Genomic DNA, 27,807 nt, shown 5'->3' with positions numbered 1-27,807 from the left:
AGGAGTCAAGGTGGATGCAACAAACACTTGGGCTTGGTTTTCAGAATAAAAGTACTGTCAAATTCAAAGGGCTGATTTTAATTCTTAATGATTTACTTTGGTCAAAGTCCAATGACCCAAGATTTGCATCTACAAAAATGTAATTTAGGGATGCATTTATTTTGGAAAAAAAACAGGGAGCCTTAAAATCCCTTCCAATCTACTACTTACACTTTAAATGGAAATAGTGGCACTTTACATTGTATTGTTGGACTTTAGCAGGAGCTATTAACAGTTAATTGGATTTTATAATGCCATAACAAGTCGGTCCTGAGCTGCAGGTCCATTTTATTTCATGCAAGACCAAATGGGGTCTGTAGTTGTTCTTTTAATATTTATTTCCTAGGATTTAGGTTTTAAACATGGACAGGATCCTTTTAGGCCAGTATGTACACAGTAATCTTGCACACAGTATTTTCCCACTTATAACTGTGTTTTCTTGCACTTTCCTACATCTAATATATATATACACACACACATATACACACACACACACATTGTTATTTGAAGACTAGTGTAGTTATTTGACCCTTAAGAGACTCTGAGAGGTTCTTATGTTGTAATTAAATGTCCTTCGATTATCTCTAAACAGCGGTTGTTTATGCAGGATACTAATGTTGCATAATACCATTACTTAGCAAAGGCAATTTACATAAAACCATTAATTTGAAAATAGGACCGGAAGTCATAGTGTTAATCTGGTTTAACTTGCAGCATGCGCGCGGATCAGATACCGATCGGCATTTGGCTTTGGCAGGACAGCCGAGCTCGAGCGCTCCTCATGTGCGGATGTGCCGTCTCGCGCTGACGTCTCCAAAAGGTGTCATTTTCACAAGAATAATGTCAACCACTGTGGCATATATAAGGAAACTGTTTTATCCTTTTGAGGGGAAATAACTTGAATGGTTTACAGCTTTAAATTTGAGAAGTGGAGCTGTTCTCTGCGCAGGACGAGGCCAGTCAAAGCTGCCCTGCAGAACATGTTTCCACCTGCCTCTGGGACTTGAACTCCTGCTTCTTGACTAACAGGAGCAGCACGCAGCGTTACCTGAAGTGAGGCTGCAGGATGAGAGGAGGGGAGGAGGACTCGGACATCACGTTACCGTTTGTGCCGACGGCGTGATTTACAGTTTGTCCACCATGGAGGAGAAGTTCAACAGACTCATCCTCATCCCCATCGCGGCGGTGCTCTTCTTAATGATTGGCTACCAGTATGTGTGCCCGTCCGACAGCAACACCTGCTACTTTAGAAGTGACGAAAAGGGGCTTTATCAGCGCTACTCATCAGGGTTCGAGTTAGTTTACACAGAGCCGGAGGCGGACGAGGACCTTGCCTCCAAAATCACATCCAGATTTAACTTCACTGAGCGGGACCTGGACCGGCATATCGACTTTAACATCCGCGGAGACGATGTGATGGTTTTCCTCCATATCCAGAAGACCGGCGGGACGACGTTTGGGCGCCACTTGGTGAAGAATATCCAGCTGGAGCAGCCGTGCGACTGCATGCCCGGCCAAAGGAAGTGCACCTGTCACCGACCGGGGAAAGCGGAGTCGTGGCTCTTCTCCAGGTTCTCCACGGGCTGGAGCTGCGGGTTGCACGCGGACTGGACGGAGCTGTCGAGCTGCGTGCCGGTGGTGATGAACAAGAGGGACAAGAAGAGCGCACAGAAGAGCAAAAGGTGAGGTGTGACCTGCAGACAGGTGTGGGCACCCACCCAGTCATTTGTGTTCTGGATAATGTGCAACATTAATCACCCAATATATATATTTTTTAAATATTTCATGCACTTAAAACAAAGAAAAGAAAAAAACGGACAGTATGATGACAAAAAAAAAAGATGTCTTTTAAAAGAAATGTGCAGAAGAAGCCAATGAAATCCAGAGTCTCCTAACATGTGACACACAAACAAGTTATGAAAGTAATCAAAGCAAATATAATACAACACAGCTAACCAGGAAACACTCATAATGTCAAAGACAACAACCAAGAAAGAGTAAACATTAACAGGGGGGGGGGGGGGGGGGGGGGCAAAATAAGCACTTGTGGCAAAGAATGATTCGGACAGTGACTCATTCTTCAATTCCATGTTGCACTCTTGTTCTTCCTCATCGTTCATTTTGCTGCTGTTGTCATTGTGCGCGCCACCTCGTTTAGTGATTTCACTTGTTCACTCATCACTGACTGACACACCTTCAATGGCTGACTCTCTCAGCCCCTCGCTCCTTCACTCATGCATGCATTTACTCACTCACTCACTCACTCAGAGCTCATTTGCATTCACATACTCATATGTGTTAACTGATTCACCAACCAAGCAAATCACAAAGTACAGAGCTGCAAATGACCCATAAAAAAACCTGTATGTAAAACACATGTTAATGAGGCATAACTTTAGAGATATAATCAGCAGATATTTTTAAAGGGAAAAAGTCGTTTCTTAGTTTGACCTCATTTCAGATTGAATAACTGGACTGTTTGATGAACGATGTGAGGAGGACACACCTGGGATTTTTTCCCCCCTTCTTGTGGTTTCCTGACGTGTTCTTCTTCTCCCCCCCCCCAGCGTTTGCTCAATTACTCGATCGTGGAAATAATTCTAACAGACGTTTCACGAGCCTCCAACAGGTGGTTCATTTTGTCATTAGGTTTGCTTACCGAGAGGCACTTAGCCTAAGGTAAGAGGCTTTTAGAACAATGTAGGTTGTGACACCGATTTCTCCCGGGCGTTCAATTACCTCTGGGTCGCGTCACGCCAAGCATATGTGCCCTTACTGGCATGTAACGTGGAGCTGTTAAAGCTGTGTTAACAACCACCCACCAGCAGCTGTCTGCCAGCACACTGAGATCCGGACCGCATCCGTGTCTGAGGCTCTGTTTCAATTTTCTGTAATTACAGAAGAAAGCTTAAGGGAGTAAATCACTTAAGAAGGCCAGGGTCCTCCGAGGTGTGCCGCCTGCGTGTTGAAGCCAATTTACCTTATAACTGGTTCAGAGAGCAAATCTCCATATGTTACTGTGAGCGTTAAAGGGGGGAGGGGGGACAAGGATGGGGGGGGGGAGGGGGGACAAGGATGGGGGGGGGGGGGGGTAGTGCCTCAAAAAATCCTTCCAATCCATTAACTGTCCTCTGTGGCAGCCATCAGACTTCATTTAAAGCTTTTAAATAATTTTGATGTGGGGCCTCCGAGCCAGATCGGCACTGCGAGCGAATCAACAACACTCCAGTCAACACTTGTCAGCTCCGTGTAATCGTCAGTGGAAACTCAGCACTCATTAACACGGGCACTTTGCTGCGTTCAAGACGGACTGCAGACATCATTTAGCTTAAAATGTTTTTCAAAGTTTGGAGCAGATCTGTGCTATGCAGCAATTTCCCGCTGCTAAGTGTCAATTTTTACTAATTACTTTGACAGGAGAGCAGTGATTTCCACTAAAAGCACTAATGAGTGGTGAATGGACTCTTGTGGGTGTTGACTTACAGAGATTTTTATTCCAAACCAGGGAATATCCCTTATAACACGATACTGCACTGAGCAATCTTGAGAAGTACTCATGGTGAATGTGATACCTCATTAATCCCTGCAGAGGAACGCTCTCTGTAGCCCCCACCCCACATGAAGGTCAGAGGTCATAGACCATACTTAGCAGCTTTAAGGGATTCAAAGTCTTTCTCAAGGACACTGCAGTGTGTAATTATGGGCTAACAATGTGAATATTCTTTAAATAAGGTATTGCTGATTTGTATTCTTCTCATCAGATGTTCTAATATAAAATGTGAACTCTACAACTACACATAAAAAAAACATTATTGAGAAGTTGTAGGTTATACTACAGCCCTATGAATGTAGCTGTTTTTGTTAGGGGGCGTGGCCTAAAAAATGAGCTAAGCTAATCTGCTGGAAATTGGTTTGTGTTTTTTTTTTTTATAAATGTTTTTAACTATTGTACATAATGGTCAAAATGATTTTTTTTCTACAGATGTAAAAATACATATAGTTTATATATTAGTTGTCAGAAACACAGAGTTGACATTTTGGTAGGTAAAAAATTAAATCAATAAAAACATTGAACTGTTTGAACTGAAACATGCATATTAGCAAGTTTGAAGTTTTAATTTAGCTGACCCTCTAACCAATCAGTGTTTGTCACTCTAAAACAGCTATTCCAAGCAGGAGACATAATGTGTACTATTGCTGTGTCGGAGACCGTTTTGGAGATCAAGAAAAGTCAGATGGTCCAGAAATGGTGAATTTCCTGGCTCAGCTTTTGAGTGTCAGATATCTTTCGGAACTATCTGAGGGATTTCAAATACTGGTATCAGTCTCAGAACAACTCGACTTCTAAAGCCTTGAATATTTAAACATTTACACACGTCGCCTTGTGCAGCTGTCGACTATGATCGGAGGCAGAATTGAGACAGATATCTCAGAAGAAGGTCATTCTTAGCCAAATTCACCATGACTCATAACTGAGTCTTTACCTGTGAATGTTTGAGTCACAACTCGCTAAACAGCCACAGATCTGTCACATGAAGTTCTCATTTGTCTGCCATAATGCCTGCTTGATGGTCTGCCCACACACTCATATATAGATATACAAAGACAGGGGAACCATCGCAATCTAGCCTTCGACTAACAAGGAAGTGAAGCCCTCCTGTCAATTTCAATTAAAAACCGCGAAAGAGAGAGGACTCGGAGCGTCGTCACCAGCTTCCATGTTGCAGTTTTATCAGATGTGAAAGGCTCTTGTCCTGTCACTTTGGGGGATGTAGCTGTTCTGTGACGGACGCTGACGCACACGTTGATGGCAGCGGAGGGAGTTGAACTGAGTTGGTGCGTGTGTGTGTGTGTGTGTGTGTGCGTGCTGCCCGGCTTAATACGAGACTTAACTCTGCTCCATTCAGTCCGATGGCTGTACTTTGGATTTGCTTGTTTTTTCAGCTTTGATCCCTCTGTGTTTAGGAGACATTAAAGAGAATTATCAATGTACTTTTACTCGAACTTGATGTTCAGACAGAAGCTCTGTGAGCACTTTCCTAAAGGCGGAACCATTTCATGTGCTTATGAAACACTCAAATACTTTCCGTGTGATTCGAAAAAGACAAATCAGCACATCGATTCGGAGCGATGATGATGACTATGGTCTTATACAAGTCCCGTACAGCGCAGACAGTCAGGGATCAAGCATCATGGGAAGGGATGACGCCCACACCTATCTTTAGGCTGCATCCTGCAGGCTGTGATGTCTTATCTCAAGCTCTCAAAGACTCCTCGCCCGTTTATTTAACTCTTGAGCACAATTTACAAGTCACAGCGCTCCTAGAAAGCCTTACTCTGCTTTACTGCATTTCAGGGAAATGTCTGCACCTCACTTTTTTTATGGCCTATTTTCAGATGTTGATTCATTTTAAAGCTCCTGTCAGGAACTTGAACGTTACCACGATTTTAGGCAAAGAGCCACTTATATCTCGCTGATCTTATTCTGTTTATGTGGAAGCTGTTTTCTGACGTGTTTTTACCTTTGCTATGAATTAATCATTAATGCCGTAAGGGAAAAAAAAAGAAAAAAACCCTGAAGTCACCTCTCTCCTACGCAGTGTTCAAACACAAGTGAATCCAATAGCTGCACAGGTTTGATGTTTTCACATATTATTTTAGCATTCAGAAAGGATTTTTGTTTTGATGGTAAAAGCCTCTTAAGGTTCAAAGAGCATAACAATCAGAAAGGGAACTGAGAGAATTGATTGAGCTCTTTTTTTGTTTTTTTTAAAGCAGTCTGGTTGTCATTCACGAGGAGAAGATAATGAGATTTGTAATTCACCTCAAGGAGGATTTTCTTGCCGTTTGCTCCTTCCTTTATCCATCCCCCCATCTTGACTTAACACAAGCTGCATGGACCTGCGCCCTCCTCCTCGTGTCTGACAGCTCCCACCCCTCACTCACAAACTTCCCTGAGTGATACCCGGAAGGTGAGAGTCGTCTCTCAGCGTGCGGCTGCAGCACTCACATCGCAGCGGGCTGCAAAACTGCTGCAAGGCCAGACGTCAGACACACTCGAAGAGCCGGGGCCGTCCTGTTTGTCCGCGGCAGGCCGCCTCACACTGAGCAGTCAGAGAGTGTAACCTTATTACTGACCTCATTATTTCAGATTAGAGCAGAGAATGCAGTCTGGCCGAAACACAGATCCGCCAGAGTCTAATTAGCCCAGTTCATCTGGAACCAGTTAAGGTGGTTTTAGCTATTCATTTGACAAACACGCCCAAATATGATGATGATAATGACACGATGGACATTAAAATATGCTAAAATATGCAGGAAGTTGAAAGTCGAACAACTGGAAGGAAAACTATATTAAACCACGTTATTCTGAAATATTAGACTGTGTTGAAGAAACATCTGGTTGCAAGTTTTCAACATTAATCTCCCCTTAGAGATACTCCGAGTCAGTTTCAATCCTCAGCCAAAGAGAGCGGAGAGATTTCAGAGAGGGATGTATATTGTTGGGAGAATGTGTTTCGGGTTTGAAGCAGAGAGTAGTTCTTAAAACGCTTGAGGCGTAATGCCGCCCTTTCGCTGTCAAACGCTGCTTTGGACTGTGCTGTCACTCTCCAAGCTTACACATCAGGTTATTTCAGGCTGCTGACAAACCACACGTTGTTAAAAAAAAAAAAACTCAATGTGACAAGATGGTGGATTGTCAAAAAAGATGTGACCTCCAGCGGCCTCATGTCACTCAAACTGCTCCCAGCGGATGAGTTCTGACTTCAAAAAAGGTAGAAAATAGCACATCCCTGCCCGCGCTAATGACACGTTGGATTAGCGAGCCGCCAATACAGGTGCACCACTGTTCAATTCAAAACACTCACAGGTTAATGTAAAAGGAGAATGACATGATCCAGATTGTTCGCACGAGGTATTAAATCTATTCCTTTAAAAGCAGGCAGACTCAAGTCAGTACCCCAACTATATGAGTTAGCAGGTCACCAGTGAATGCAGCAACTTGGTACCAAAACCAGTGACCCGCTGAAATAAACACATCTTAACTACGATCTTATAAACAAGCGTTTGATGCTAGCAGAGTTAGCATAAAGTGGAGCATATCCAGAAATGAGAAATGTCCGACTCTACTACGGTAGGTGGCGATGGAGATAGTGACTATTTGACCTTCTGTCGTTAAAAATAAGCTCTCCCTGCGATTTAAAAAAAATCTACGTTCCACTCTGGTCAGTGATTAAAAAAGTCCATTTCAGACCGCGTCGGTGTTGGATTCGGTACATTTTACATTCAGCGTTGTGAAATTCCCTGAAGTCCTGATTGGTCACCTCTGGTGGATGAAGACGTACACGCAGTGTCTGACTCCAGAGGTCAGACACTGGTCCTTTGGGAGACATCTCTTCAAGTAGTTTAGCCAACTGACATGTACGCGTTTGTCTGTAGTTATCAGATAGCATCGGTATGAAGTGATGACTGATGGACTTAAAGCTCCTGTGAGGAGTTTTTATCTGGTCATGAAACAGATTATTCATGTATACATCTTTGCTGACTACATTTTTTTTTTACCTTTCTTACCTCTAGAGGTGCAGACGTTTTATTTTATGAACTTCTTTTTATCGTATCAGCTATCAGGAGCAGGTCCTTCTCTTGTATTGACTCAAAGACATGCATGAGTTGGTCTTGACAGGACACAGTAGCTCCCTGGGGTTTCAGCTCATTGTCTGCAAGCCTCTGCTAGCATACAGATAGTATCCTGGAAATCTTGTGAGGAGAGAAAAAATAAATAAATAAATAAATAAAATTTAAAAAAAAGAGTTGAACACTCCGGGGGTTTTTTTTTCTTCTGCTTTATTCGGAGCCTTACTTTTACTCGTTTCTTTTTTTTCTTCTAACCATCATGACATTTCTCGCCTTTCCAAGTGACACCGCTTTCCTCATTAACTTTAACTTTGCACAGGAAGCATGAACTGCTCGGTAACTCCAGTGAGCAATTACACATGCCGTTTCAATTATTTGCATACTGCTGTGCACTTGCATGCATCATGCTCTGGCTGGGATGGCACGAAACCATTATCGTGATTTTCTGTTTAAATACACCATTTATTATTCCACGCCGAGGCTTGGCAGAGCGTTCTCTTTGCATATCGGCTTTTTTTTTTTTTTTTTGTTTAATTCGACTCTTAACTCTTCTTTGAGACGCGTCAAGTGAAGGAACTGTGAGCGTGTTCAATCAGAACATCGTGGCGCCTTCATGCCAGCGAGCACTGTCGAGTATTCGTTTGTGAAATGGGAGATTTTCAGAGGATCTTGGTAATCTCTACACTCCTCAGAGGGATTAGGGGCAGTCGAAGACAGGTTTTATTATACCAGGAAGGAAAGAGGGGGAGGGGGGGGTTTTAATCTAGAAGTCCGGATTTATTCCGAAACCTGTCGACGGGATTCCTTCGGATGACAAAGCAGTGCCGACTTTGTGAAAGGAGGGAAAACATCACTGAGGCGGCACAGATTTTTATTCGCGGACTTCCATCAAACGTTCAACTCTTCAAATTAAAAGAGAATCGCAACAACATCTTGTTCTGTATAATACAAGCCGTATATTTTTCCTCAGCACGCCGAACCTATAATTTCAGATCTTATTGTGTGTGCTTTCCAGAGTCGTAACTAAAGTGAGGACTCAACCTGTTAAGCCGCTCAAGGCTTCGCAGGAAAACATAAAGCGCGGCGTTTGGAGCAGGCAACCTTCACATATTTCTAAAAAGTCCATTTCCTTTCAGAAATTCTTTCGCACTGTGTGGGTAGGAGTGACCTTTGCAGAGTACAGTCTTTCCATTTATCCTTTTCCGCATCTACATGGACCTCGAAGACGGGCTGACACCTCGCAAAGCTGCAAAGATTAAGATGTCATGCAAAGGTTAAGGCTAAGACGCTAAAGCTACTGAAGCTGCACACGCCAGCTTGTTTGTGTGCGTGGACGCCGTGCCCGCCGTGGGTGTATTATACAAAGACGAAAAATGTCGCCGCCTGAAATGCAATCACGTCCACATTGCGCGGCGATGTAAGTGCTGCGCTTGGTTTCGGACAACTCCTCTCTCTGGGAGTGTTCTCGGCTCCCTCGTCTCCACGCCTGCCTCCCTGGGGCTTTTTCCTTTATCGCCTAAAATAGCATCTCATATCTGCGACCGGAGAAGATCAGCGGGTGGCACCAAGTCTCCTTGCTCATCATTTCTCCCCCCCCCCCCCCCCTCCTTCTGTCCCTGTCTCAATCTGTACCTCAGTATGATTTATGAAACAATGTAAGCTGCCGATATTCCCGACAGCTGGGTTCACTTTTAAAAAGGAGCGGGTCACCACTGACACATCATTTAGAGCTGAAGGAGTGTGTGTGTGTGTGTGTGTGTATCTGCACAGATGGGGACGGGGATCATCTAGCCTGTAATTGGCAGACAAAGATTGAATTAGTACGAGAGAGAGAGAGAGAACGAGATGAGTGGAAATGGATCTGGCTCGACCTCGTGGCGTGGAATAGCGACGCGCGGCCGCTGCTGAATTTGCACCTTCCGTCTTTGTAATTCCCTTCTCCTCGCTGCCGCTGTTCTTCCTGTTTCTTACTCCCGCGCCTCAGTGGTCACCCGTTCACCCGCTGTTGAGCTGGCTGAGCTGAAAAAATCGAACCCAGGCCAGCATTTTATCTTCATCGTCAAATCAAGCGTTATGCAAAAAAAAAAAAAAAAATCCTTTTTGGTCGAAAAGGCTTCGAGTCGTCTCGCTCATTAAACACTTCCTCTTTCACTGCTGACGTGGTCATTCCAAGTCAAGATTGCTTTATATGTTTGGTGCTGTTTTGGGGTCTCTGCTCTTACTTTTACCCAAAACTCAATAAAGTCGTAAAAAGAAAAAGAGCACTGCAAATGAAAAGGCCTTTTATCAGCAGGCTCAATCACCTGTCAAGCAAAAGGGACATTCAATTAATGGGCAATCTTCAGGGTTATAATTGAGGGATATTTTTACCTCTTATTTAAGCTCTACTTGTCCTCTCAGACATCGGGGTTCATTCGCTTCTATTTAATGAGAAACGTGTGACTCACACTCCCAAACTTTTATCAGAGCTCATCACGGCTGAGGGGCATTTCAAACTTCTTCTTTTTTTAATTATTATTCTTATTCTTATTCAGAAGTTCAAATTAAACCACCTAAAAGAGAGCGTGTGAATAGAGTCTGAGACGACGGAAGGGCTAAAAGCAGAGGCTGAGGGATCCCTTAAGGGTACAGAAACACCTCGATAATGGATGCGACCCAACAGTGCGAGTTATCAACACCCTGCGTCAGTGTGAAATGGATTCACAGTCCTGTGCTTGTTTCCTGAGTCACAACTTGTCTGACTGGGAAAAAAAGCCTCTAAAGCGATATTTTATTGTGTTATGAGGCGGCCTTTAGAGATGCACGTTTTTACAATTTTAAACAGATTGGGAACTTTGGGTGTTTTGTCAGACGAGGTACTGTTTGTACGGGCGGCTTCTTCGACAGCAGGAGTAGTTTCCATCGAGGCTTTTATCACGAGATGGCTGCGTGTCCTTGATGGTAGTGAGTGAATTAACAAAGCACATATCGATCTTTGTGCTGCGAGTTTCCTCTGTAGCTTTTTGATGGTGATTTAGAGAGAGAGAGAGAGAGAGAGAGAGAGAGAGAGACACACACTCAGAGAGCGGGCGATCAATGGTGTTTGCAGGTTGGCCGTGTGGAGAAAGGTGACAGGCGAGCGAGAGGGGCATGAAGCAGGCGTGCGATTGATCTGCAGCAAAATGCGACACAACTAGATTTTTCTTAACCGCTAGCATGAGCTCGAGCTCACACACACACACGCAAACACACACACGCAAACACACACACACACACAGAGCGACTGTGTCAATGTAAGAGTAGATTGAGAGTCTTGTTCTGTCAGGGTTTCGGCTGGATCAATCAGGTTACCTTACAAGGACGAAAAAAGCGTTCCCCACTTTGTTCTCGTCAGGTCTGAAAGTACGGAAAGCCATTTAGCACTTTAGCAAAGGGCTCGGGCATCAGGAACAAACCAGCTCTGAATGATAGATGAAGTCTCAGAGAGATGGCTGCAGGTGTGGTTTTAGTTTTGGGGAAGCCTCATCACGCGACACATTGACTGAAACACTCAAAGAATCTCTGGATTTTACGTTCCCGTTCAATCCTCTTTCATAGACGCGCGTCTTTCTTGCAGTTCCACGTGTGTCCACTTGAGGCTGCTGCACATACACACCCCATGTTAAAATGCCCATTTTTGCAGCCTGACTGGATTTTAATAAAAGAGAAGGGTTTGGTATAATAAGGTAAGCTAGCCGTTAGCTGGGAGGATCAATGCTCAGTCAACGTGCCTTGTGAGCTTTGTAGCATTTAGCGGAAGTGGTGGTGACCCAACCGAAGCTAAAACGAGTTCATGACCAAAGTATATTTCTACAGCTAAATAAAATGCCAACACGCCGGATCAAATGGGGAGGCCATCATTTGTTTCAAGCGTAATAAATGTTTTAAAACACGAGGAAGGAAACGTTCGGTGCGAGGAAACACAAGCCGCTCATCTGATGCGTAATTATTCCTGACCTTCATAATCTGACCCTGGATGTTGTCGCTGACACGAGTAAGAGGAGCGCTTTGACATTTGCTGCTCTTTGTCAATAGGTCATGATGAAAGCACAGATGCACAGAGGCCGGGGTAGCGCGGACATTTATTGATCGGGCTGTCGAGCGGTTAGCTGTACAGATAGATGATAGGCGCAGGAGAGGGGGGAAAGAGCCGAGCTCTTTTTCCAGGAAGTAGAACAAAGGCCGCTTTGCGAGGCGATGGTGTGTGTCCATCCATCTCGGGCCGTCTGCTATCAAACCCCAGCGTAGATGGCAGAGTAATTCACTTAGCGCTGCACTGTGGACGCCCATTATCTGTGGGTGGTGTGTCTGTCTGCGGGTGTGTTCTGCCGTGATATCATCCCGACACTCACTTAAGAATACATCACAGCTGGTTGATATCAGCCGTCTGGTAATAAAAGGCTAAATTGTTGACCTTCTCTGGCTGCTCATAACACATTTCAGAGTGAACTGAGGTACACACTTTTTTTTTTTTTTTTTTCACATTTGAGAAGCCGAACAAAATGAAACCTTTCCAAAACGTTTCTCATGTTGACCGACCAAATAGAAATATTTCAATAATTAAGGACCAAATCCTGTCTTTATATCGTCGTTTTCTTTGGGCATCATTATTCAGGGGAAAACCTTTTCCTATCTTGAACTTTGCACATAGAAAATATTGAGGATAGAGTCACTTATATTGCAGTATGGTATCATAAAGACTGTGGTGACAGCGGTTGTTGCATCTTCTTGCTCGTTTAAAGGGCCTGTTTTAAATTCTTCTGATCTCCCCGTGTGTTTGTTTTGTGTGTTTTAGGGTTTTGTTGGGCGGCTACCTTTTCCAGGTCTCGCTTGTAAAAGACATTTTGAATCTTAAAAAAGGGGACTTCCAGGTCATAAAAAAAAAAAAAAAAAAGGTGTCTGAGGCATGAAGGAGGTTTATTTGAGAAGGTGGCAGCACGCTGAGGACTACTGCTGGACAGGGAGGGAAATGCATTTTGAAATGTTGACGTGGAAAAGATGATCGACATGCTCCAACGTGTTCTGAGCAGGTCACGTTTCCCTCGATGTCCCGTTCACTCACTTTAAGGGGCAGATTAGTGGATTTCAGTGGGACGAAGGTGTTTGGTTTTGTCGGGTAACGACTGTTTAATGAGACCTGCAAATGTGATCACACATTCACAGTGTGATAAACTCTGAAACGTGCATCAACACCCTCAGCTGGAGAGGTGTGAAGTGTGCTCTGACACAGTCTCCCTGTTCAGTTTTTCCCTCGAAATTAAAAAGTCTTTAACAGCTAGAATGAGTTATAAGTCTCCTACGAAGTGCCCTAGTTAGGTCGCAAAAAAAAGAAGGTGACTATAAGATACATAACCTGATCATGTTGGTTGGCCTTTAGTGACTAGAATACAAGCAAAAGTTAAAAAAAAAACTCAAACATGAAGATCTTTCTGGGAGCTGGTTAGTGGTTAGTGTGCACTCCCTTTGAACGGAGACTGTAGTCCTCCAAGCAGGAAGCCCAGGTTTGAATCCGATCCGTCTCCTTTCCTACGTCACTCCCCTCCCCTCGTCCTCTCTTCGTAAAGTCCAAACAGCATTTTAAAATATAATTGTTTTCATCCAGTAAGGACAAGAGTCCAAACTAAAACATGAAATGAAGAGGTGACCTGTCCTCCGCCCTGCTCACTTCCACACTCAGGAGTCACAAAGGGATCCAGCTCCAGCATCAGGGTTCTGGGCCAAACTGGGTCCACAGAGACTCGCTTCTGACAAATCAGCTAACAGGAAGTTAAAGGCACCTCAACAAGTAAAGTAAAAGAGTCAACAGGGGAAACCCAACTGTTGTGGGGCTGCGGGAAAACGTCCTTGAATCTGGTTCTTTAGTTCGAGGTTGAATAAATGTCCCTGGAAGGTAAACGGCAGCCCTGTGAAAGAAAATTAAATCTTCAACTTTTCATTCAGGCTTCTTTTTTTTTTGTTGTTGTTGCCGTGACACCACAGGTCTCGGTGATCTTTGCGCCCAGGACGTACGTTTTCAATTTCCCTTTTATCTCCGTTTTCATCCCTTTGAAAAACAAGTTTTTTTCTCTTTTTTTTTTTTTTTAAACGGCTGCTGAATTTCTCCTGGCACTGACTCCTTGAGTCACCTTCCTGTTATGCTGGTCATCACTGAGCTCAATAGATAAGAGCTGAAAGCTGTTTGTCAGTTGAAAGCTTTTTTTTTTTTTTTTTTCCTGCTGCTGGGTTACAGCAATTTTTCGGTCGTGGCAGATCAGAGCGAGCCAGAAACGGGAAGAGACGGGGGGGGGGACTAATTACGAGAGGTAGGCAGGAGCAAATGAGTGTGATAACAACTATAATAATTTCACATCTGTGGGATAATAAATGCTATATATGCTTGTTTTCATTATTCTGCAACACCCTCAGACACACTTGATGATGTTTTTCATTTCAACCCTAATCACACCTCCAGCGCTCTCCTCATACTTCCAGCGCCGCAGCATTTCTTCCGGCTCATACTTCTGTTTTTATCTGCAGCAAGGAAATGAGAAATTTGATGTAGCCTTTAGTTTCCAACTTCCTCGCTGTGTCGAAAATGTCGCTCGCCGCGTTTGGCACTGCACGCCGCCTTAACTTGACGACGGTTTGCTGGGAAGAAGTCTTCGAATTACACGCAGAGAGGGAGAAAAAAAAAAAAACAAGTTGAAGATGAACACAAATCTGTGGGCGTGGCTAAAGATGAGAGTACTCAAAGGGGGGCCTGGATGATGATGTCATACACTAACAAATGTGTGTTTGCTTTTTGAGATTGAGCGTCGACTCAAATGTCTGGTTTCCTCGACGTCGTGTCTTACGCATCTCTTTATCCGTCTCCACAGGAACTTCTACTACATCACCATGCTACGCGACCCTGTGTCACGCTACCTCAGCGAGTGGAAGCACGTGCAGCGCGGGGCCACCTGGAAAACGGCCCTGCACATGTGTGACGGCCGGCCGCCCACTCAGGACGAGCTCCCCGCCTGCTACAGCGGCGACGACTGGACCGGCGTGACTCTGGCCGACTTCATGAAATGCCCCTCGAACCTCGCCAACAACAGGCAGGTGCGCATGCTGGCCGACCTCAGCCTGGTGGGCTGCTACAACATGTCGTCTGTCAGCGAGCTGGAGAGAGGCCGCGTGCTGCTAGCTAGTGCCAAAGCTAACTTACGCAACATGGCGTTCTACGGCCTGACGGAGTTCCAGCGGAAGACGCAATACCTGTTTGAGCGGACGTTCGGCCTGCACTTCATCCGGGCCTTCACGCAGATCAACAGCACGCGGGCAGCCAGCGTGGGAATCAGCGAGAAGGTGCGGTGGCGAATCGAGGGGCTGAACGCGCTGGATGTGGAGCTCTACGAGTACGCCAAGGAGCTGTTCCTGCGGCGCTACCAGTACAAGCGTCAAAAGCAGCACCAGGAGGAGCGCGTGCGGAGGTGGCAGGAGAGGCAGCACAGGCAGCGCATGCACAGGACCTACCTCGCTGCACTGTGGAGACTCGGAGGAGGGGGAGGAGGGGGAGGGGGGGAGGAGGAGGAGGAGGTGAAGATGCAAGAGGAGATAACCACCACAGAGGACTACAGCAGCCAGGTGGTGCGGTGGTGAGGAGAGCACAAGAACCCAAAAAAAAAATAAAAAAATCTGAAACACACCGACTGATGGCTGGTTGATTCATCGTGCTTTACTCTCCTCCCTCCTTCTCCTGCTGTCTCTGCTGTGAATCTGCCAAAAACCTCCTGCCCTCATAGCGCTTTGTCGGACTGCCGAACGGTGTCTTAATATTTATGATGGATGTATTTGTCATGGCAACATAAAACATTTTGATTTGATTCGTTTCTTATGGCTATTTTTATGCACTGCCGTCGTGAATTTCTCTTTATTTATTCATTAGCGAGCGCTTTGAATGTTCTCAGAGCGGCGGGAGGGTTTCTCAAATTTCGCTCATAATCAATCCAACTGAAAAAATGATGTGCGTAGTGAGAGGGCAAGTTTTAGTCCATTTAAAAAAAAAAAAAAAAAAACGGTGGACGACTTGAAGGATCCTCCGTGTCATGTTAGTGATCTAGCGCCGTGTTGAGCAGTGAAGTCTCGTAGTTATTCCGTGGTGTTTGGCTTCGTAAGAATATCAAAGCACAAAGTGGCAGTAGTCAGCGGTGTTTCTTTTTTTTTTTTTTTTTTCCTCTCTCTCTTTCTTTCAACTGAATGAGACGTGATGAAACAATCGAGGCGATTTCTTGCAGGAGAAAAAAAAAAAATGTGTTCAATAAAAAATATGCAGCACCCAGTGATGTAAACGTGTCCCTGGTACGCATGTGTACATGAACGTGATCTGCCTTGCTCCTTTTTCTTTTTTTTTTTCACAGCATGTTCTCGCCATAAAAATCTGAAATCTCCAAGCTGTGTGCCAACTTCTTCCATACATGCACGCACATACAGGCACACTGACGCACACTGCTCAAGCTTCTTTCTTTCTTTTTTTTTTAAAGGGCCTGAAAGACAGCCTGTCAGAGCTGCTCTTGCATCACAGAGAGAGAACATTGGTATTTCCACCATTAGGGCATTGATCACAGGCTCTTCACTTCCAAATTGATCATTTAAAGTTCAATTGACCGTGACGCTGGCGCTGCAGAAAACAGAAGGAAGCCAGAGGCTCGCCGAACACCCCCGCCCTCCCTCCACGATCTGACAAACATACAGTGCTCAGCTCCGCTGACGTTCAATTTGCACTCCAGAAAGGAAAAAAACAATCTATTTCAACACCTTTTCTGCAGACAGCAGGCCTCGGAGATGTTAGGCGCGGGAGTGATTGCTTTATATTAATATCCTGTGGCTGTAATAAGCACCTCCCGACCGATCGGCGCAGATGTTTTGTTCATGAGGAGGAAAATGAGGATGAGGAGGAGATCAGTCAGGAGGCAGAAAAGGAAATGGCGATGTCCACGGACCAAAATAGCCTCTCCATCCCCAGCTGCTGTCTCTATTCTACTTGCAAAGCATGTACCTGAGAAAGATTATATAAATATATATATATAAGGCTGTGATAACGACACCATGTACACATGCACAAAGAAAAGTGAAAACATCAGTTTGACACAGATTAAAACCATTTTAAGTTGTGATCCCAGCCATAAAGCGCGGCAGCAGAATGACATATTGCATCCCGGATGAGGCAGTGTGCAGACAAATAATGTAAGCGCTCCCTTTATCTACGGAGGATGTTGACAGGTAGGATTAGTTCCAGGAGGTTGGATGAAGACAAATGAACGCTTGGCGCCTCTTTGTTCTCGCAGATTTGTCTTTAGTGGTGAAAGATTTTTGTCCATTCATGTTCTGTAATGTAGGAAACGCTCTCTTAGAAAGCACTCACATGCAAACTCTTAACTTCACTTTGTTGATCGCTCCCTGTAGCACAAAAGCAGTGTGTGTGTGTGTGTAAGCTTTTAAATAGAGGAATGTGTCGAGTGCCTTGTTAGCTCATGGGTGAGGAATGCATCAGCATATAGAACTCACTGAGTGCTTGGATACAACCTGAGAGTGTTTCACAGATCACGAGCTGCAGGAGGTGTTGTTGACTGTAAAATCAGTTCTCACACCGGCAGAGAGACAAACGATTGATACGATTCTCTTCTTTTTTTTACTGTCAAATTCATGCCCATCTGCTTCCACACTAATGCAATGCAAAGAAGCGTTTTCTGTAAATCATCATGGAAAATAACAGAAACTAAAATGTAAAAACACTGAAGCTACAAAAAAAAAAATGAAAAATAACTAAAGCTGTATTGTGTTTTCAAATTAACTCAAATAAACTGAGAGAGACAATGTGTCTCTCACACAAGCACACAAAATAAAACATATTGACTTTTTTTTTTTTTTGCCCTCTGACCCTAAAAACGCCAAAACAGTCGTAGATCGTACTCACGGTTCCTGAAGAGAAACCAGTCAGCTGCCCCCTCCAGAAACAAGTCCTCCTGAGTCCTTTACACCACCGTCCATCATCTAGACACAATTCAGAATCCAAAATGACCTCTAAGCTACCTGCACATCTTCAAATGTTCGTATGATTATACATTTTTTTAAACACAGCCCATACTTACTTAGAAACGCGTTGGGATCTTCTTTCAACACAGTAGAAGACAAAACAAATATGAAATCAATATAAACTTCAATAACCGGATATAAATTAAATGAAAAGGTTCAAAAGCCGTAAAACGCTGTCCCACCTCTTCACACCTGATTGATTAACCGGAAATAACCGGAAACACGGAAGATAGGTTCAGGTACAGCTTGTAATTGACGGCTTTTCTACAGCGAGTACACATTTACTCTTTGATGCAAATAAGGAAAAAAACAAAACAAAATGTGTTTTGACAAATTAAAAGGCAGGGTTGGTAATGTTCTCCATAGACATATAGTGGTTTTATATATTCTATGATGTTCTCCAGATACCTGTACACTTGTACACACCCGCATCAGCTTCTGGACCAATGGCGTTTGTGCATGTAAGACTTTAGACTTAGACTAGACTTTAGACTTTTTATTTTATTGTCCCAGAGGGGAAATTCTTTTTCACCAGTATACAGTTTTAAGGGCAGCGCGCCGACAGAGGGTGAACACAGGGGGATACATGTGGGACAACAGGACATACAGTGACAGGACATGCAGTGCATATGGAATGAATAATTTCATTCAAAAAAAAATGTTTAAACATAAACTCTCTGACAGCTCTGTTGATGAGTTCAGAGTAATATCCATATCATTACATCAAATATTGCTACCATTCCCTTGAGCAGTTTTTTTCTCACTTTTCGATCAGGAAAGAGTTTCTTTTGCTGTGGTTGATTTTGTAGCTGGTAGTTTATTTTCAAATAAAAGCAGGTTTGTACACATAGGACACATTTAGAAAGCAGCACAAACAGTTAAATAGCTTTAAATTAACATCTGAAATATAAGCAATGTAAGGTATGTGGCACATTTCTGAGTTACAGTTTTATTAGTTGCAATTAGTTAAAATAGATATCATAGATATCGGACTATAACACGAATGAATTGTAGTCAGTCACACAGCAGGCATGTCTTCCTTGGAAATGGTGGCCAGTTTGAACAATGACTTTGCTTTGGCCAGCCCGTAATCCCAGTAAAAAGTCTGAAGAAAAGCCCTCCTGAATGTATCTCCAGATAGCGTGTATAAAGCCAGGTTAAAAAAAGTGTTGAGTCCAGCTAGAGGCCTTGAGATAATGTATGCAGCATGCACAATGTGCTCCACCATGCATGTTGCATCTTGTGGCCTTTTGGTATTTATCCGTAATACACGCAAGATATGATATGGAAGGAAACATACAACAAATACCACCATGATCAGCACGGTTACTCGCCTTGCTCGTATTCGACATGGACTGTTTATATGGGGCCCTTTCGCCAACTCTTTCACTATACCGATGTAACACATGAATACCACCACAAGTGGAAGTAGAAACCCAAGTGAAGTGAGCAAATAGGCATACCACCGCAGCTCCCAGGATAAGGCGCTAGCAAAGTCCAAGCAGTTTGTCTTGTTGTCTTCATGCTTCAGGGATTTAATCATCAGCATAGGTGCGATTTCGACAGCAGCGATGAGCCACACAATGGAGCATGCAATAATCCCCCAAGTCTTCTGCTGCACCTGTGCAGCCATTAGAGGTTTGCTCACCACCACGTATCGAAACACTGCGAGACAAGTCAGGAAGAGGATGCTCCCGTACAGGTTGAAATGAAAGCCAAAGCGCACGAAGCGACACATGAAATCGCCGAGTGTCCATGAATCCCCGTTGCTGTAGTAGTAAATCAGGAAGGGCATGCTGAGGACGTAGAGGAGGTCCGTAAACGCTAGGTTGACCATGATGACGCTGCTGCTCTTCCATGGACGCAGCTTTGTCATGTAGACGCCAATGGATGTGATGTTTCCCACCAGGCCCACAATGAAGATAATTCCATAGGCTACAGGCAGGTAATAGCGTTTCATCAGGTCATCTATGTCAGTGCAGTTTCTGTCCATGATGGAGTTCTTGAAACACAAAAAAGGAGCCATGTTGAAAGTTTAGCTACTGTACAACAGCTGCTTGTGAAATGAATAATACAACAAACATAACTCTAATTGTTTTGAGCTACATGAACTATCCATCTCTTTCAATTGAGGAGAAAACAAATACAGTATTTTTTTTGTTGTTGATTGAGGGATAAAAATAGGCTACGAGCAAATCATCCTTCCCTTTTCCCAAAGCTTTTATATCAATGTCATTGGCAATTACCGCTCGAGGAGGGACGGGAGGTCACGGAAGAAAGAGGCAAGCAGACGAGGAAAGAAACATTCAAGCAAACTCAGAAGAAGAAAGGAGCAAACACAACTAATCTCTCCGTGTCAACAGTCTGATTTCTCAAAGCCTCTCAGGATATGACAGCGTCAATGGCTCTCTGGCTTGAAGGCAGCTTCTTGTAATGCTGTCAGTGCAATCTGCTCTCGTTTTGAGTGTGCAGGTTGTTATTTACACATTGCAGTAACTTGTGCTCGTTACAACACTTTATGTTTTAGAGTTTTGTGGAAAAAGGTAAACTGTCCAAAAAGCTGATTTTCTTCAAAACGAGTTTTCTACTTACTTTTAGCCACAGTGTCCTCAGCAACGTTCTCTCCAAGCCTTCAGTGTCTCATCTCTGTTTTCACATCAATTTGTCCGTCCCTCCTCCTCCTCCTCCTCTCTTCCCTTTCCTTCCCGTCTTCTCCACTCAGTCGGAAACTCCAGCATACGTGTGTGTGCAAAGTCTCCCATTGTGTGATTTTCCTTGAATCACGTGTGCTGACTTCTTGGTGTCATGTTTGAGCTGCTCAAGCTCAAGGTTCGTGGTATTCACACAGGTCACATTTCAGGTGAATTTCTAGAGAATAAAAACACATCTTGACTAATCAAATTATCCAGTGCACCTTGTGTTCAGGAAAATAAATGACAGAGGTCTTTGTTGCTTCTTCGAAAGGGCTTTTGATGACGTCAGTGTGACAGCACAGGGCTATCATTGGCTCACACATAGACCTTGGTTTATGATTAAAGTAATCAGGAAGTTCAGGAGAATGTGGGAAATGTACACAAGATAAACTGGGTCACCTGTTAAAGTGTAATTATACTCAGAAACTCCTACCTGGAATGCAATTAAACACCTTCAACGGTGCAAGATCACACAGTGTAGACTCCTCGTTTAGAAGCACTGCAGCAGAATGACATTAGCAAAATGAGACATTTCTAAATCAATATAGTTTGAAACGTTTCAGCTGAAAGAGGGAGTGCATGGTGTGCAAAAATATTTGCAAAACATCACCCTTTATAATCACTTTGGGACGATGAAATATGAATGTTAACCTATCATTAAACGATGGCAACCAAAGGCAGCACAACAAGCCCCAAATCAATGATCAAACAGCAATTTATAGGAAAAAAAAAATCAAATCAAAACAAATCACAATATAATGTAAAGTAACGTAAGTCAACACAGTTTAATGCAACACAATTCAGACAAAGACAGTCTAACTAAACTGTTTCTAATGTGGACATGTTGAATGAGGGAGGGTAAAGTCCAAAGACGCACCTTTACATTTCCAGTCACGAGTCTTGTGTAGAAACCGATGGACATGTTGACAGATAAATACGACACATATTTTGAGCTCCTTATACTGTGTTCATATGTAAAGACTTCACCTTCCATTTACCCAGTTTCACTTCCTTGTTTGCCTGAAAGTACTGAAGAGCTTTTAATGTCTATATTTGCTCTCTTGGCTGACCTCGATGTGTTAACAAAGTCTTTATTGTGTCACTTTTCAATAAGTCAACTGAAATCAAACGCAGAGGAAAGAAGCAGATCCTTTTTTTATGTTTATTTTACAAAAGAAGAGCAAGAAAACTATGTTAACAGTGTTTTAAAGATGAATCTAAATAGTGGCTTCTTTTTTTTTTTTTCAATACTGCGGGGACGGTGCGGTCTTTGAAGAGGCAGCAGAACTGAGTGTTTATACTACAGATAAAATCATCTGAGTTCAGAGAAAAAATTAATGTCAAAGATCAACTCGACACAGAAATCTGAGTGCAGAGGATGAGACGCCTCGGAGGCAGCTCGCTGGGGGAGGAGGAGGAGGAGGAGGAGGGGGGAGGGGGGGGTGTCAGGAGGTGTTCGAGTGTTTAGAAAGAAAGAAATGTGTTTGTCTACAGTTTGGGCATCCTGGCTGCATTGAGATGGATGGACACACAGGAGGAGCCGGCAGCGTACCGCATCTCCCTCAGCATGCCACTCCACTGCTTCTTATCGTCCTCATACCTAATGAGACCGAAATAAAGGTCAGATCCCAGAACAGAGATATGGCTATCAACAAAAACATGCACATTTCGGTGAGAAAAAAAAAACTTACTGCCAGACGTCAGTGACCTCTGTGGGAGCCACCTCCTTGTTCTCCGTCTCAACCATGGCGAAGCCGCCCACGGCGTACAGAGAGCCGCCATTGCTCAGTAAGTTGACGGAGCTCCTCTCCTGGGGGAACTCTGTGAAGGGCTCCCACCTGAGGAGGAACGACATGACGAGAAGGTCAGGCGTAAGATGGAGATTCTCAAAGACTTTCTTACTTTGGATCAGAAGTCCAATTTTTCCAACTTCTTTTTTTTTGTTATTATTATTATTTACAGTTTCCAACATTGAACACTTCTGAGCCTCACACATGTAGTTAAAACACGTCCAAGAGCGAAGTGTCTCCTAAACTATTAAACATGTAAATGACGAGAGCTGCGTACTTGTTTGCTGCGAAGTCATACGCTTCACATATATTAATGAGGCCATCCTCGTTGACCCCACCAGCCACCACGATCTTGTTGTTGTGCACGACGGCTCCGAACATGGCTCTGGGAGTCTTCATGGCCGCCATCTCCCTCCACTCTGACTGCTTGTGGTTGTACACAAACATCTTGTTGAGGGCTTTGCTGTGTGGACACAAGGAGGGAATTATGAGTCGATATCTTAGTGTTCACTTTTCTGAATGTGTGGCACTGCACTGTACAGGATTAACATGTATGCAGTTTAGGAGCATGATGAATGAACTGATTCAAAAATCATTTTGTTTTCACCTTAAGACAGTTTGCATAAACGCCACATCTTTTGATGCTTTTGAGCTAAACTCACTCATGGACTGACATCGTGTTCAGCATGGCGCCTTCATCAGGGCAATAATGAGTTCTATTTTTAAAGGGCACATCGACCAATCAACAAGCAGCAGGACAACAATTTCACAGTTTCAGAGAAGGAGAACCACTCGACTATACAGCTGTGAGAGCTGATGAAAGAACACAACACACAGAATATGTCTATCGTGACTGTTTTTTGTCAAATACACAGGAAATTGATGGCTAATTCAATTCAATTTAAAAAAAAACATAATTTGTCCCAAACCAGCTAAGCGAAACCCAAATTATACATAGAAAGCAAAGTGTCGATAAAAATTAAAGTGTCAAAATGTAATTGTGAAATACAAAATGACAAAGTTAAATATATCAAAAAAGAGTAGCGATATAAGGTGACTGTGATTGGACTAAAGGTGTAAAGAAAGATATACAGTAATGAACAATAAAACTGCACACTGTATGATGATACATTTATGAAGAAAACTCATTTTCAACCCCAACCTAATCAAGAAACAAAGAAGTAACATGTGAATGCAGTCATAATAATGGCTATCTGGCTAAAGCAAACAAATGGGAAGAAAAATGCTGTGTCAAAGCTGTGTTCTCGAATGTCGACGCAGTTAAAGATGTCGCGTTTGTCTCACGGAGCTGTCTGTTCATGCACTGATATTTACGTCATGACAAAGTTAGGTAAGGTAAGGTATCGTTATCTTTATTGTCACTGCACACCTACAATAAAACACAGTCGGAGCAAACTACACTGACGTCTTCCTCGTGCTGGGTTGTGTGACTGACCTGCGAGTGAAAGAATATATTATTATATAATATAATATTTTCTTGTTTTGTTGAGTTTTATATCTAGTCGTTTGTATCTGGCCTGACCTTACAGGTTTTATTGGATGTAGATGTTGTGACTGGGCCTCGTGCCTCCTTAAATAAGAACACACACTATTGTCAGGCCCCCTCAGGTGAAGCCTTTCACACCTTCTGTTTTCTTAAACAGAGCAGCGTTGAAAAGAGAGCGCAGGAGGAGTACACTTGTTTCCTCCCAGTGACTGGTGTCCCGCCTGACAGCTGAGAACACCACCCTGATTTATCAGCCTAATAGTGACTGTATTCAATCCTGCAGTTTTTCCAGATCACTGCAAAAACAGTTACAGCAAACGGTCATTGGTTCGATTTTAGAGGGAGTAAGCAGTGAGGAGGGTAAAGTTGTTTTCCTTGTGAAAGTCAACAGGAGGAGCACAAATCAGATTATTGTCTATGATTGTAAGATATTAGCTCTGGACTGCTGCAATGTAATTGTTGTCTATGACGTACTGTGAAGCCCTGCAGACTGACAGAATGATAGACCATGAGCAGCTGCAGCTCACAGAGTAAGGTCTTACACACACACACACACACACACACACACACACTAACACACACACACACTCTCTCTCTCATTTACTCACTTGTCATCTGTCTTTCCTCCAATGCAGTACACCAGTCCTTTGTGGGAGACGACAGCATGGCCGTGGATCTTCAGAGGAAGCTTTTTGGTCTCACTCCACTTCATTTTCCTGAAAAAGTAACATTTAAAAATAGTGATAGGACAAGTTATTTCTGCTGCTGTTTTCTTTTCAGTCAGCGTGCAATTGAGTGTGATTTCTCATGTGGAGGTGACAAACCGATCTGTGATGAAGGTTTATCACCTGCCTTTAATTAAAAAATACGACTCTCTTATAATCTCAACATATCAGACTTTTAAATCATCAAAACTTAATTACAGCTAAGTACACACTTCCAGTTAATTATCACCTGAAAACGGTGCAGAAGGTGGGAAACAGGATGAGAAGTTAAAAAATATAGACTCCACTTAATGACATGCAATAAAGGATGAACAAAAAAAAAAAGACCCCCACTAACTCGACATCGTAGCACATCACAGTGTCCAGGGATTCGTTGGTCTGGAGGTCTTTTCCTGCCACGGCAAACAGCAGGTTGCTGCTCTCTCCGATGTTGAAGAGGCATCTTGGCGAAGGCATGGGCGGCAGGGCCAACCACTCCGATGTCAACGGATCCAACTGTGAATTTAAAAAACAAGACTCATTTAAACCAACGGTTGAGAAATCAGCCGCTTAGTACCCTCGTTTTAACCTCCCCTTTGAAGAAGATCATGAATTACTGTTATGGTATCCACAGATTGATTATGCTGTTAAATATTGCATTAACACGTTTAAAGCCAACAAAACCTCGAATGTGGGTAACACTATCCACTCTATGACTTTCACAGGAAGTTGAGGAAATCAACATGAAGTCATTCTTGTGGAAAGAACAGAACAATGAAATTTTAACTTTTAAAATGTATTTTGCTAATACACGACTGAGATGAAACAGTTTGTAAACTAATGCTACACGCTTCCAGGCCTTGAACTACACTGATTTAAGACATATCCTGTTTACTTTCGGTAGTTTTGCAAGACGACGTAAAACTGACGAGCTTAAAGCCTGGACCTGACACTGCTAAAAGTTTTAAGTTCTGCCGCTGCCTAGCAACAAAACTCAAATTATCGAAGTGAAATGTTTCATCATCCACAGTTCACCTCCCAGTCAATGATTCATCCTAATTTTGTAATCAATTGAATCAAACATAATTACCAAGTAGAAGTAGCACTGCAGGGGTAGATCTTTGTTTTCCTCGTCTACAAACAGTCCCCCGATGATGTAGAGCTGGTTCTTCTGTGACACCAGGCTGACGTGGTTTCGTGGGATCTGCTCCGACATGGCTGCCAGGAAGCACTCGTTCTCGACGACATCGTACGCCACGGCGGCCGTGTCATTGATCATCAGAATGAAGTCACGTCCGTACATGCCGTCTCTGCGCTCGTCATTCAGATATCCAGGGAACAGGCTCTCCTCATCGCCTCCCTCCGCTGCAGCCCCCGCCTCCCCCTCTTTCTTCTTGGGTGTCTCTGGAAGTTTCCCCTTGAAGGCATCCCTGATGACTTGGATCATCTTCTGGAGCTCGGGATCGGCTTTGACGAACTCATCGGTCTCCACTTTCTCCTTGAAGTACTTCTCTGGCAGCAGGCGGAAGCGGATGCAGTTGAAAGCATCCTTCAGGACCTTGACGCGCTCCTTGTCGTGACGAACCCAGGCCATGACCGACTCAAACACCAACTCCTCCCTCCCCACATTCAGCGAGTCCCCACCGATGACGGCGAACAGTTCGTGCGCTGCCAGCTTCAAGAACTCCTCTTCCTTGTAGAGGAGCTCAAAACGGTCTGCGATGAAGTTGCGCGCAGCAACGGCCAGTCTCGGACAGCTGATAACCAGGCCCATCCTGAAAATGGCCAAGCAGTTGCTGAGGGACAACTTCTTCTGAAGGTAGTTGACACATACCGTGAAGACAGAGGGGATCTGGAATCTGTTAGCCACAGCAATAATGTCCTGAACATTGTCATCTGTGAGATCGATCTCGGCAGAGTAGAGGTACTGGATGATCATGTCAAGGATGGAGGGGTTGACATCCTCCAGAACCACCTCTTTGGTGTTCTCCACCTCTTTCCCATCCTCTGTGAAGAAGATCTCCCTGAAGTAAGGACTGCAGGCGGCCATGATGAGCCGGTGGCAGGGGAAGCTGCGGTCGCCCACCTTCAATGTGCAGTCCACAAACTTGTTCTCGTTGAGCAGCTCCTTCAGCCCATCCTGGAGCAGCGTGCTCTGAAACAGGCGCAGCTCCTCCTTGATGGCGTTGGGATCCATGGCGTGTCAGGAGGGGAAATGTCGGGTGAACGAGGGGGTCTGTGGAAAGAGGAAGGAGTCGGCAGGCCACGGGTCCTTTTGGCAGTCGGTCCTGGCTGGAAAAGGCAGGGCACAGAGAGGGCTGCCACTGTGAAGACCCTGCAATGTAACCCCACCTCTCTCTAAATTTAGCTCCCTCTGCTCCCCCTGCCTGTCTCAGCTCTTGTGGAATCTGACTGGGCCAAATCGCAGAGCAGCACAGACCTCGGCTCCTGCAGCTGCCGTCACAGACTGAAAGAAGCAACTGGCAGCCCAGATTGGGGATATGCCACCGTGATCCAACTCGCGGTTGGATCATATGGCCGACTCACAGCGGAGACAATGCCGTCAAAGCCCTTGAATAGCTCAAGCCCTACCTATGACTCTATGACTGATATTTAGAGCAATCAGTCACATTCAAAAATACAGACTTGAGACAGAACATCCATTCATTTATATCTGAAGATATGACACTCCGCGCTCAACATGTGACTGCTTTCTAACTTTTTATTAAGACATAAAGGACGACTTGTATTTGATGTAAATATTTAACCACTATTACATTTTTGGATCCCTCCGATTCCCATGACTCCCTCCAACAAATTTTTAATGTTGCTCTTTCCCTAGAGGCTTATTATTAATTAAATCAGAGGCCACAATTCGAGGGAACAGCCAAAGCCAATGCATAAAAAAATCTTACATTGGAACAATTATCTTAGCTTAACTGAAGAGCAGAAAAAAAAAGAAAAACCTGATAGTGCCAAAAATGGGCCTGAAAAGTTTGGGTGCAGCAGCTGTGTGTAGAAACAGGTGAGAGTCACACAACCAAACAGCTCTGTCCACCAATCAGCATGGCCCTCCTGTGTCGCTGTGGGGTTCATTATTGTCCAGCTGCTTAGTTGTGTGTGTGTGTGTGTGTGTGACTCTTGAGTTAGAGTCTTTAAAAAGACACTTTCTGTTTCATCTACTCCTGAGGATATATTGCCCACTTCAGTTTGCTCACAGGCACAGATTTTAGTACAAAATGTTCAAAGTACCAGTTAAAGAAGTCCTCTAATGATGGGTTTTTGCTAAGTCCTACATCTGCGGCCTTTAAAGTGTGAGGAGATCTGTAGAGTTAGGTAACGTTTCTCCCGTGGGCAGCACTAAAGAT

General features: G+C 43.9%; 3 protein-coding genes and 1 long non-coding RNA gene across 4 annotated transcripts in view; 1 reads left to right on the top strand and 3 right to left on the bottom strand.

Annotated features, from left to right (window-relative positions):
• The window catches only part of LOC306818403, a 28,310-nt gene extending 10,361 nt beyond the window's left edge, over positions 1-17,949 (bottom strand). Inside the window, exons 1-2 of the long non-coding RNA XR_013778191.1 lie at positions 17,802-17,949; positions 17,627-17,703 (exon numbers count right to left, since the gene is read on the bottom strand). This is a non-coding gene — a long non-coding RNA (uncharacterized lncRNA). The remainder of the gene's footprint in view (positions 1-17,626; positions 17,704-17,801) is intronic.
• On the top strand, positions 585-15,536 carry LOC306818401 (heparan-sulfate 6-O-sulfotransferase 3-B-like). Its single transcript, XM_079335962.1, has 2 exons — positions 585-1,721; positions 14,550-15,536. Exons 1-2 carry the CDS (start codon positions 1,180-1,182, stop codon positions 15,310-15,312), a joined length of 1,305 nt encoding a protein of 434 aa, XP_079192088.1. The 5' UTR covers positions 585-1,179; the 3' UTR covers positions 15,313-15,536.
• A 603-nt stretch (positions 17,950-18,552) lies between the features above and the next one.
• LOC306818761 (2-oxoglutarate receptor 1-like) lies at positions 18,553-20,442 on the bottom strand. The gene is made up of 2 exons (XM_079336481.1): positions 20,338-20,442; positions 18,553-19,747 (listed from the first exon to the last, which is right to left on the bottom strand). The coding sequence occupies exon 2, from the start codon at positions 19,736-19,738 to the stop codon at positions 18,764-18,766; it is 975 nt and encodes a 324-aa protein (XP_079192607.1). The 5' UTR covers positions 19,739-19,747; positions 20,338-20,442; the 3' UTR covers positions 18,553-18,763.
• A 695-nt stretch (positions 20,443-21,137) lies between these two features.
• LOC306818400 (kelch-like protein 41b) lies at positions 21,138-26,809 on the bottom strand. The gene is made up of 6 exons (XM_079335961.1): positions 25,530-26,809; positions 24,798-24,955; positions 24,344-24,451; positions 22,506-22,691; positions 22,130-22,276; positions 21,138-22,038 (listed from the first exon to the last, which is right to left on the bottom strand). The coding sequence occupies exons 1-6, from the start codon at positions 26,634-26,636 to the stop codon at positions 21,927-21,929; spliced, it is 1,818 nt and encodes a 605-aa protein (XP_079192087.1). The 5' UTR covers positions 26,637-26,809; the 3' UTR covers positions 21,138-21,926.
• Between the last annotated feature and the right edge of the window lie 998 nt (positions 26,810-27,807).

Source organism: Symphodus melops (genome assembly GCF_947650265.1).
Source record: "Symphodus melops genome assembly, chromosome: 23".
NCBI lineage: Eukaryota > Metazoa > Chordata > Actinopteri > Labriformes > Labridae > Symphodus > Symphodus melops.
Note: the sequence above shows the minus strand (reverse complement) of the source record. Positions and strands in the feature narration are given on the sequence as shown.

Bases quoted from the DNA above. Each gene is read 5' to 3' on its own strand.
- LOC306818761 (XM_079336481.1), bottom strand. From the start codon at position 19,738: ATGGACAGAAACTGCACTGACATAGATGACCTGATGAAACGCTATTAC.
- LOC306818400 (XM_079335961.1), bottom strand. From the start codon at position 26,636: ATGGATCCCAACGCCATCAAGGAGGAGCTGCGCCTGTTTCAGAGCACG. The intron at 24,452-24,797 runs GTTAGTGGGGGT...TTACTTTTTCAG, and splicing joins GTGATGTGCTACGATGTCGA to GAAAATGAAGTGGAGTGAGA. The intron at 22,277-22,505 runs GTACGCAGCTCT...GTTCCTCCTCAG, and splicing joins TATGACTTCGCAGCAAACAA to GTGGGAGCCCTTCACAGAGT.
- LOC306818401 (XM_079335962.1), top strand. From the start codon at position 1,180: ATGGAGGAGAAGTTCAACAGACTCATCCTCATCCCCATCGCGGCGGTG. The intron at 1,722-14,549 runs GTGAGGTGTGAC...CCGTCTCCACAG, and splicing joins AGCGCACAGAAGAGCAAAAG to GAACTTCTACTACATCACCA.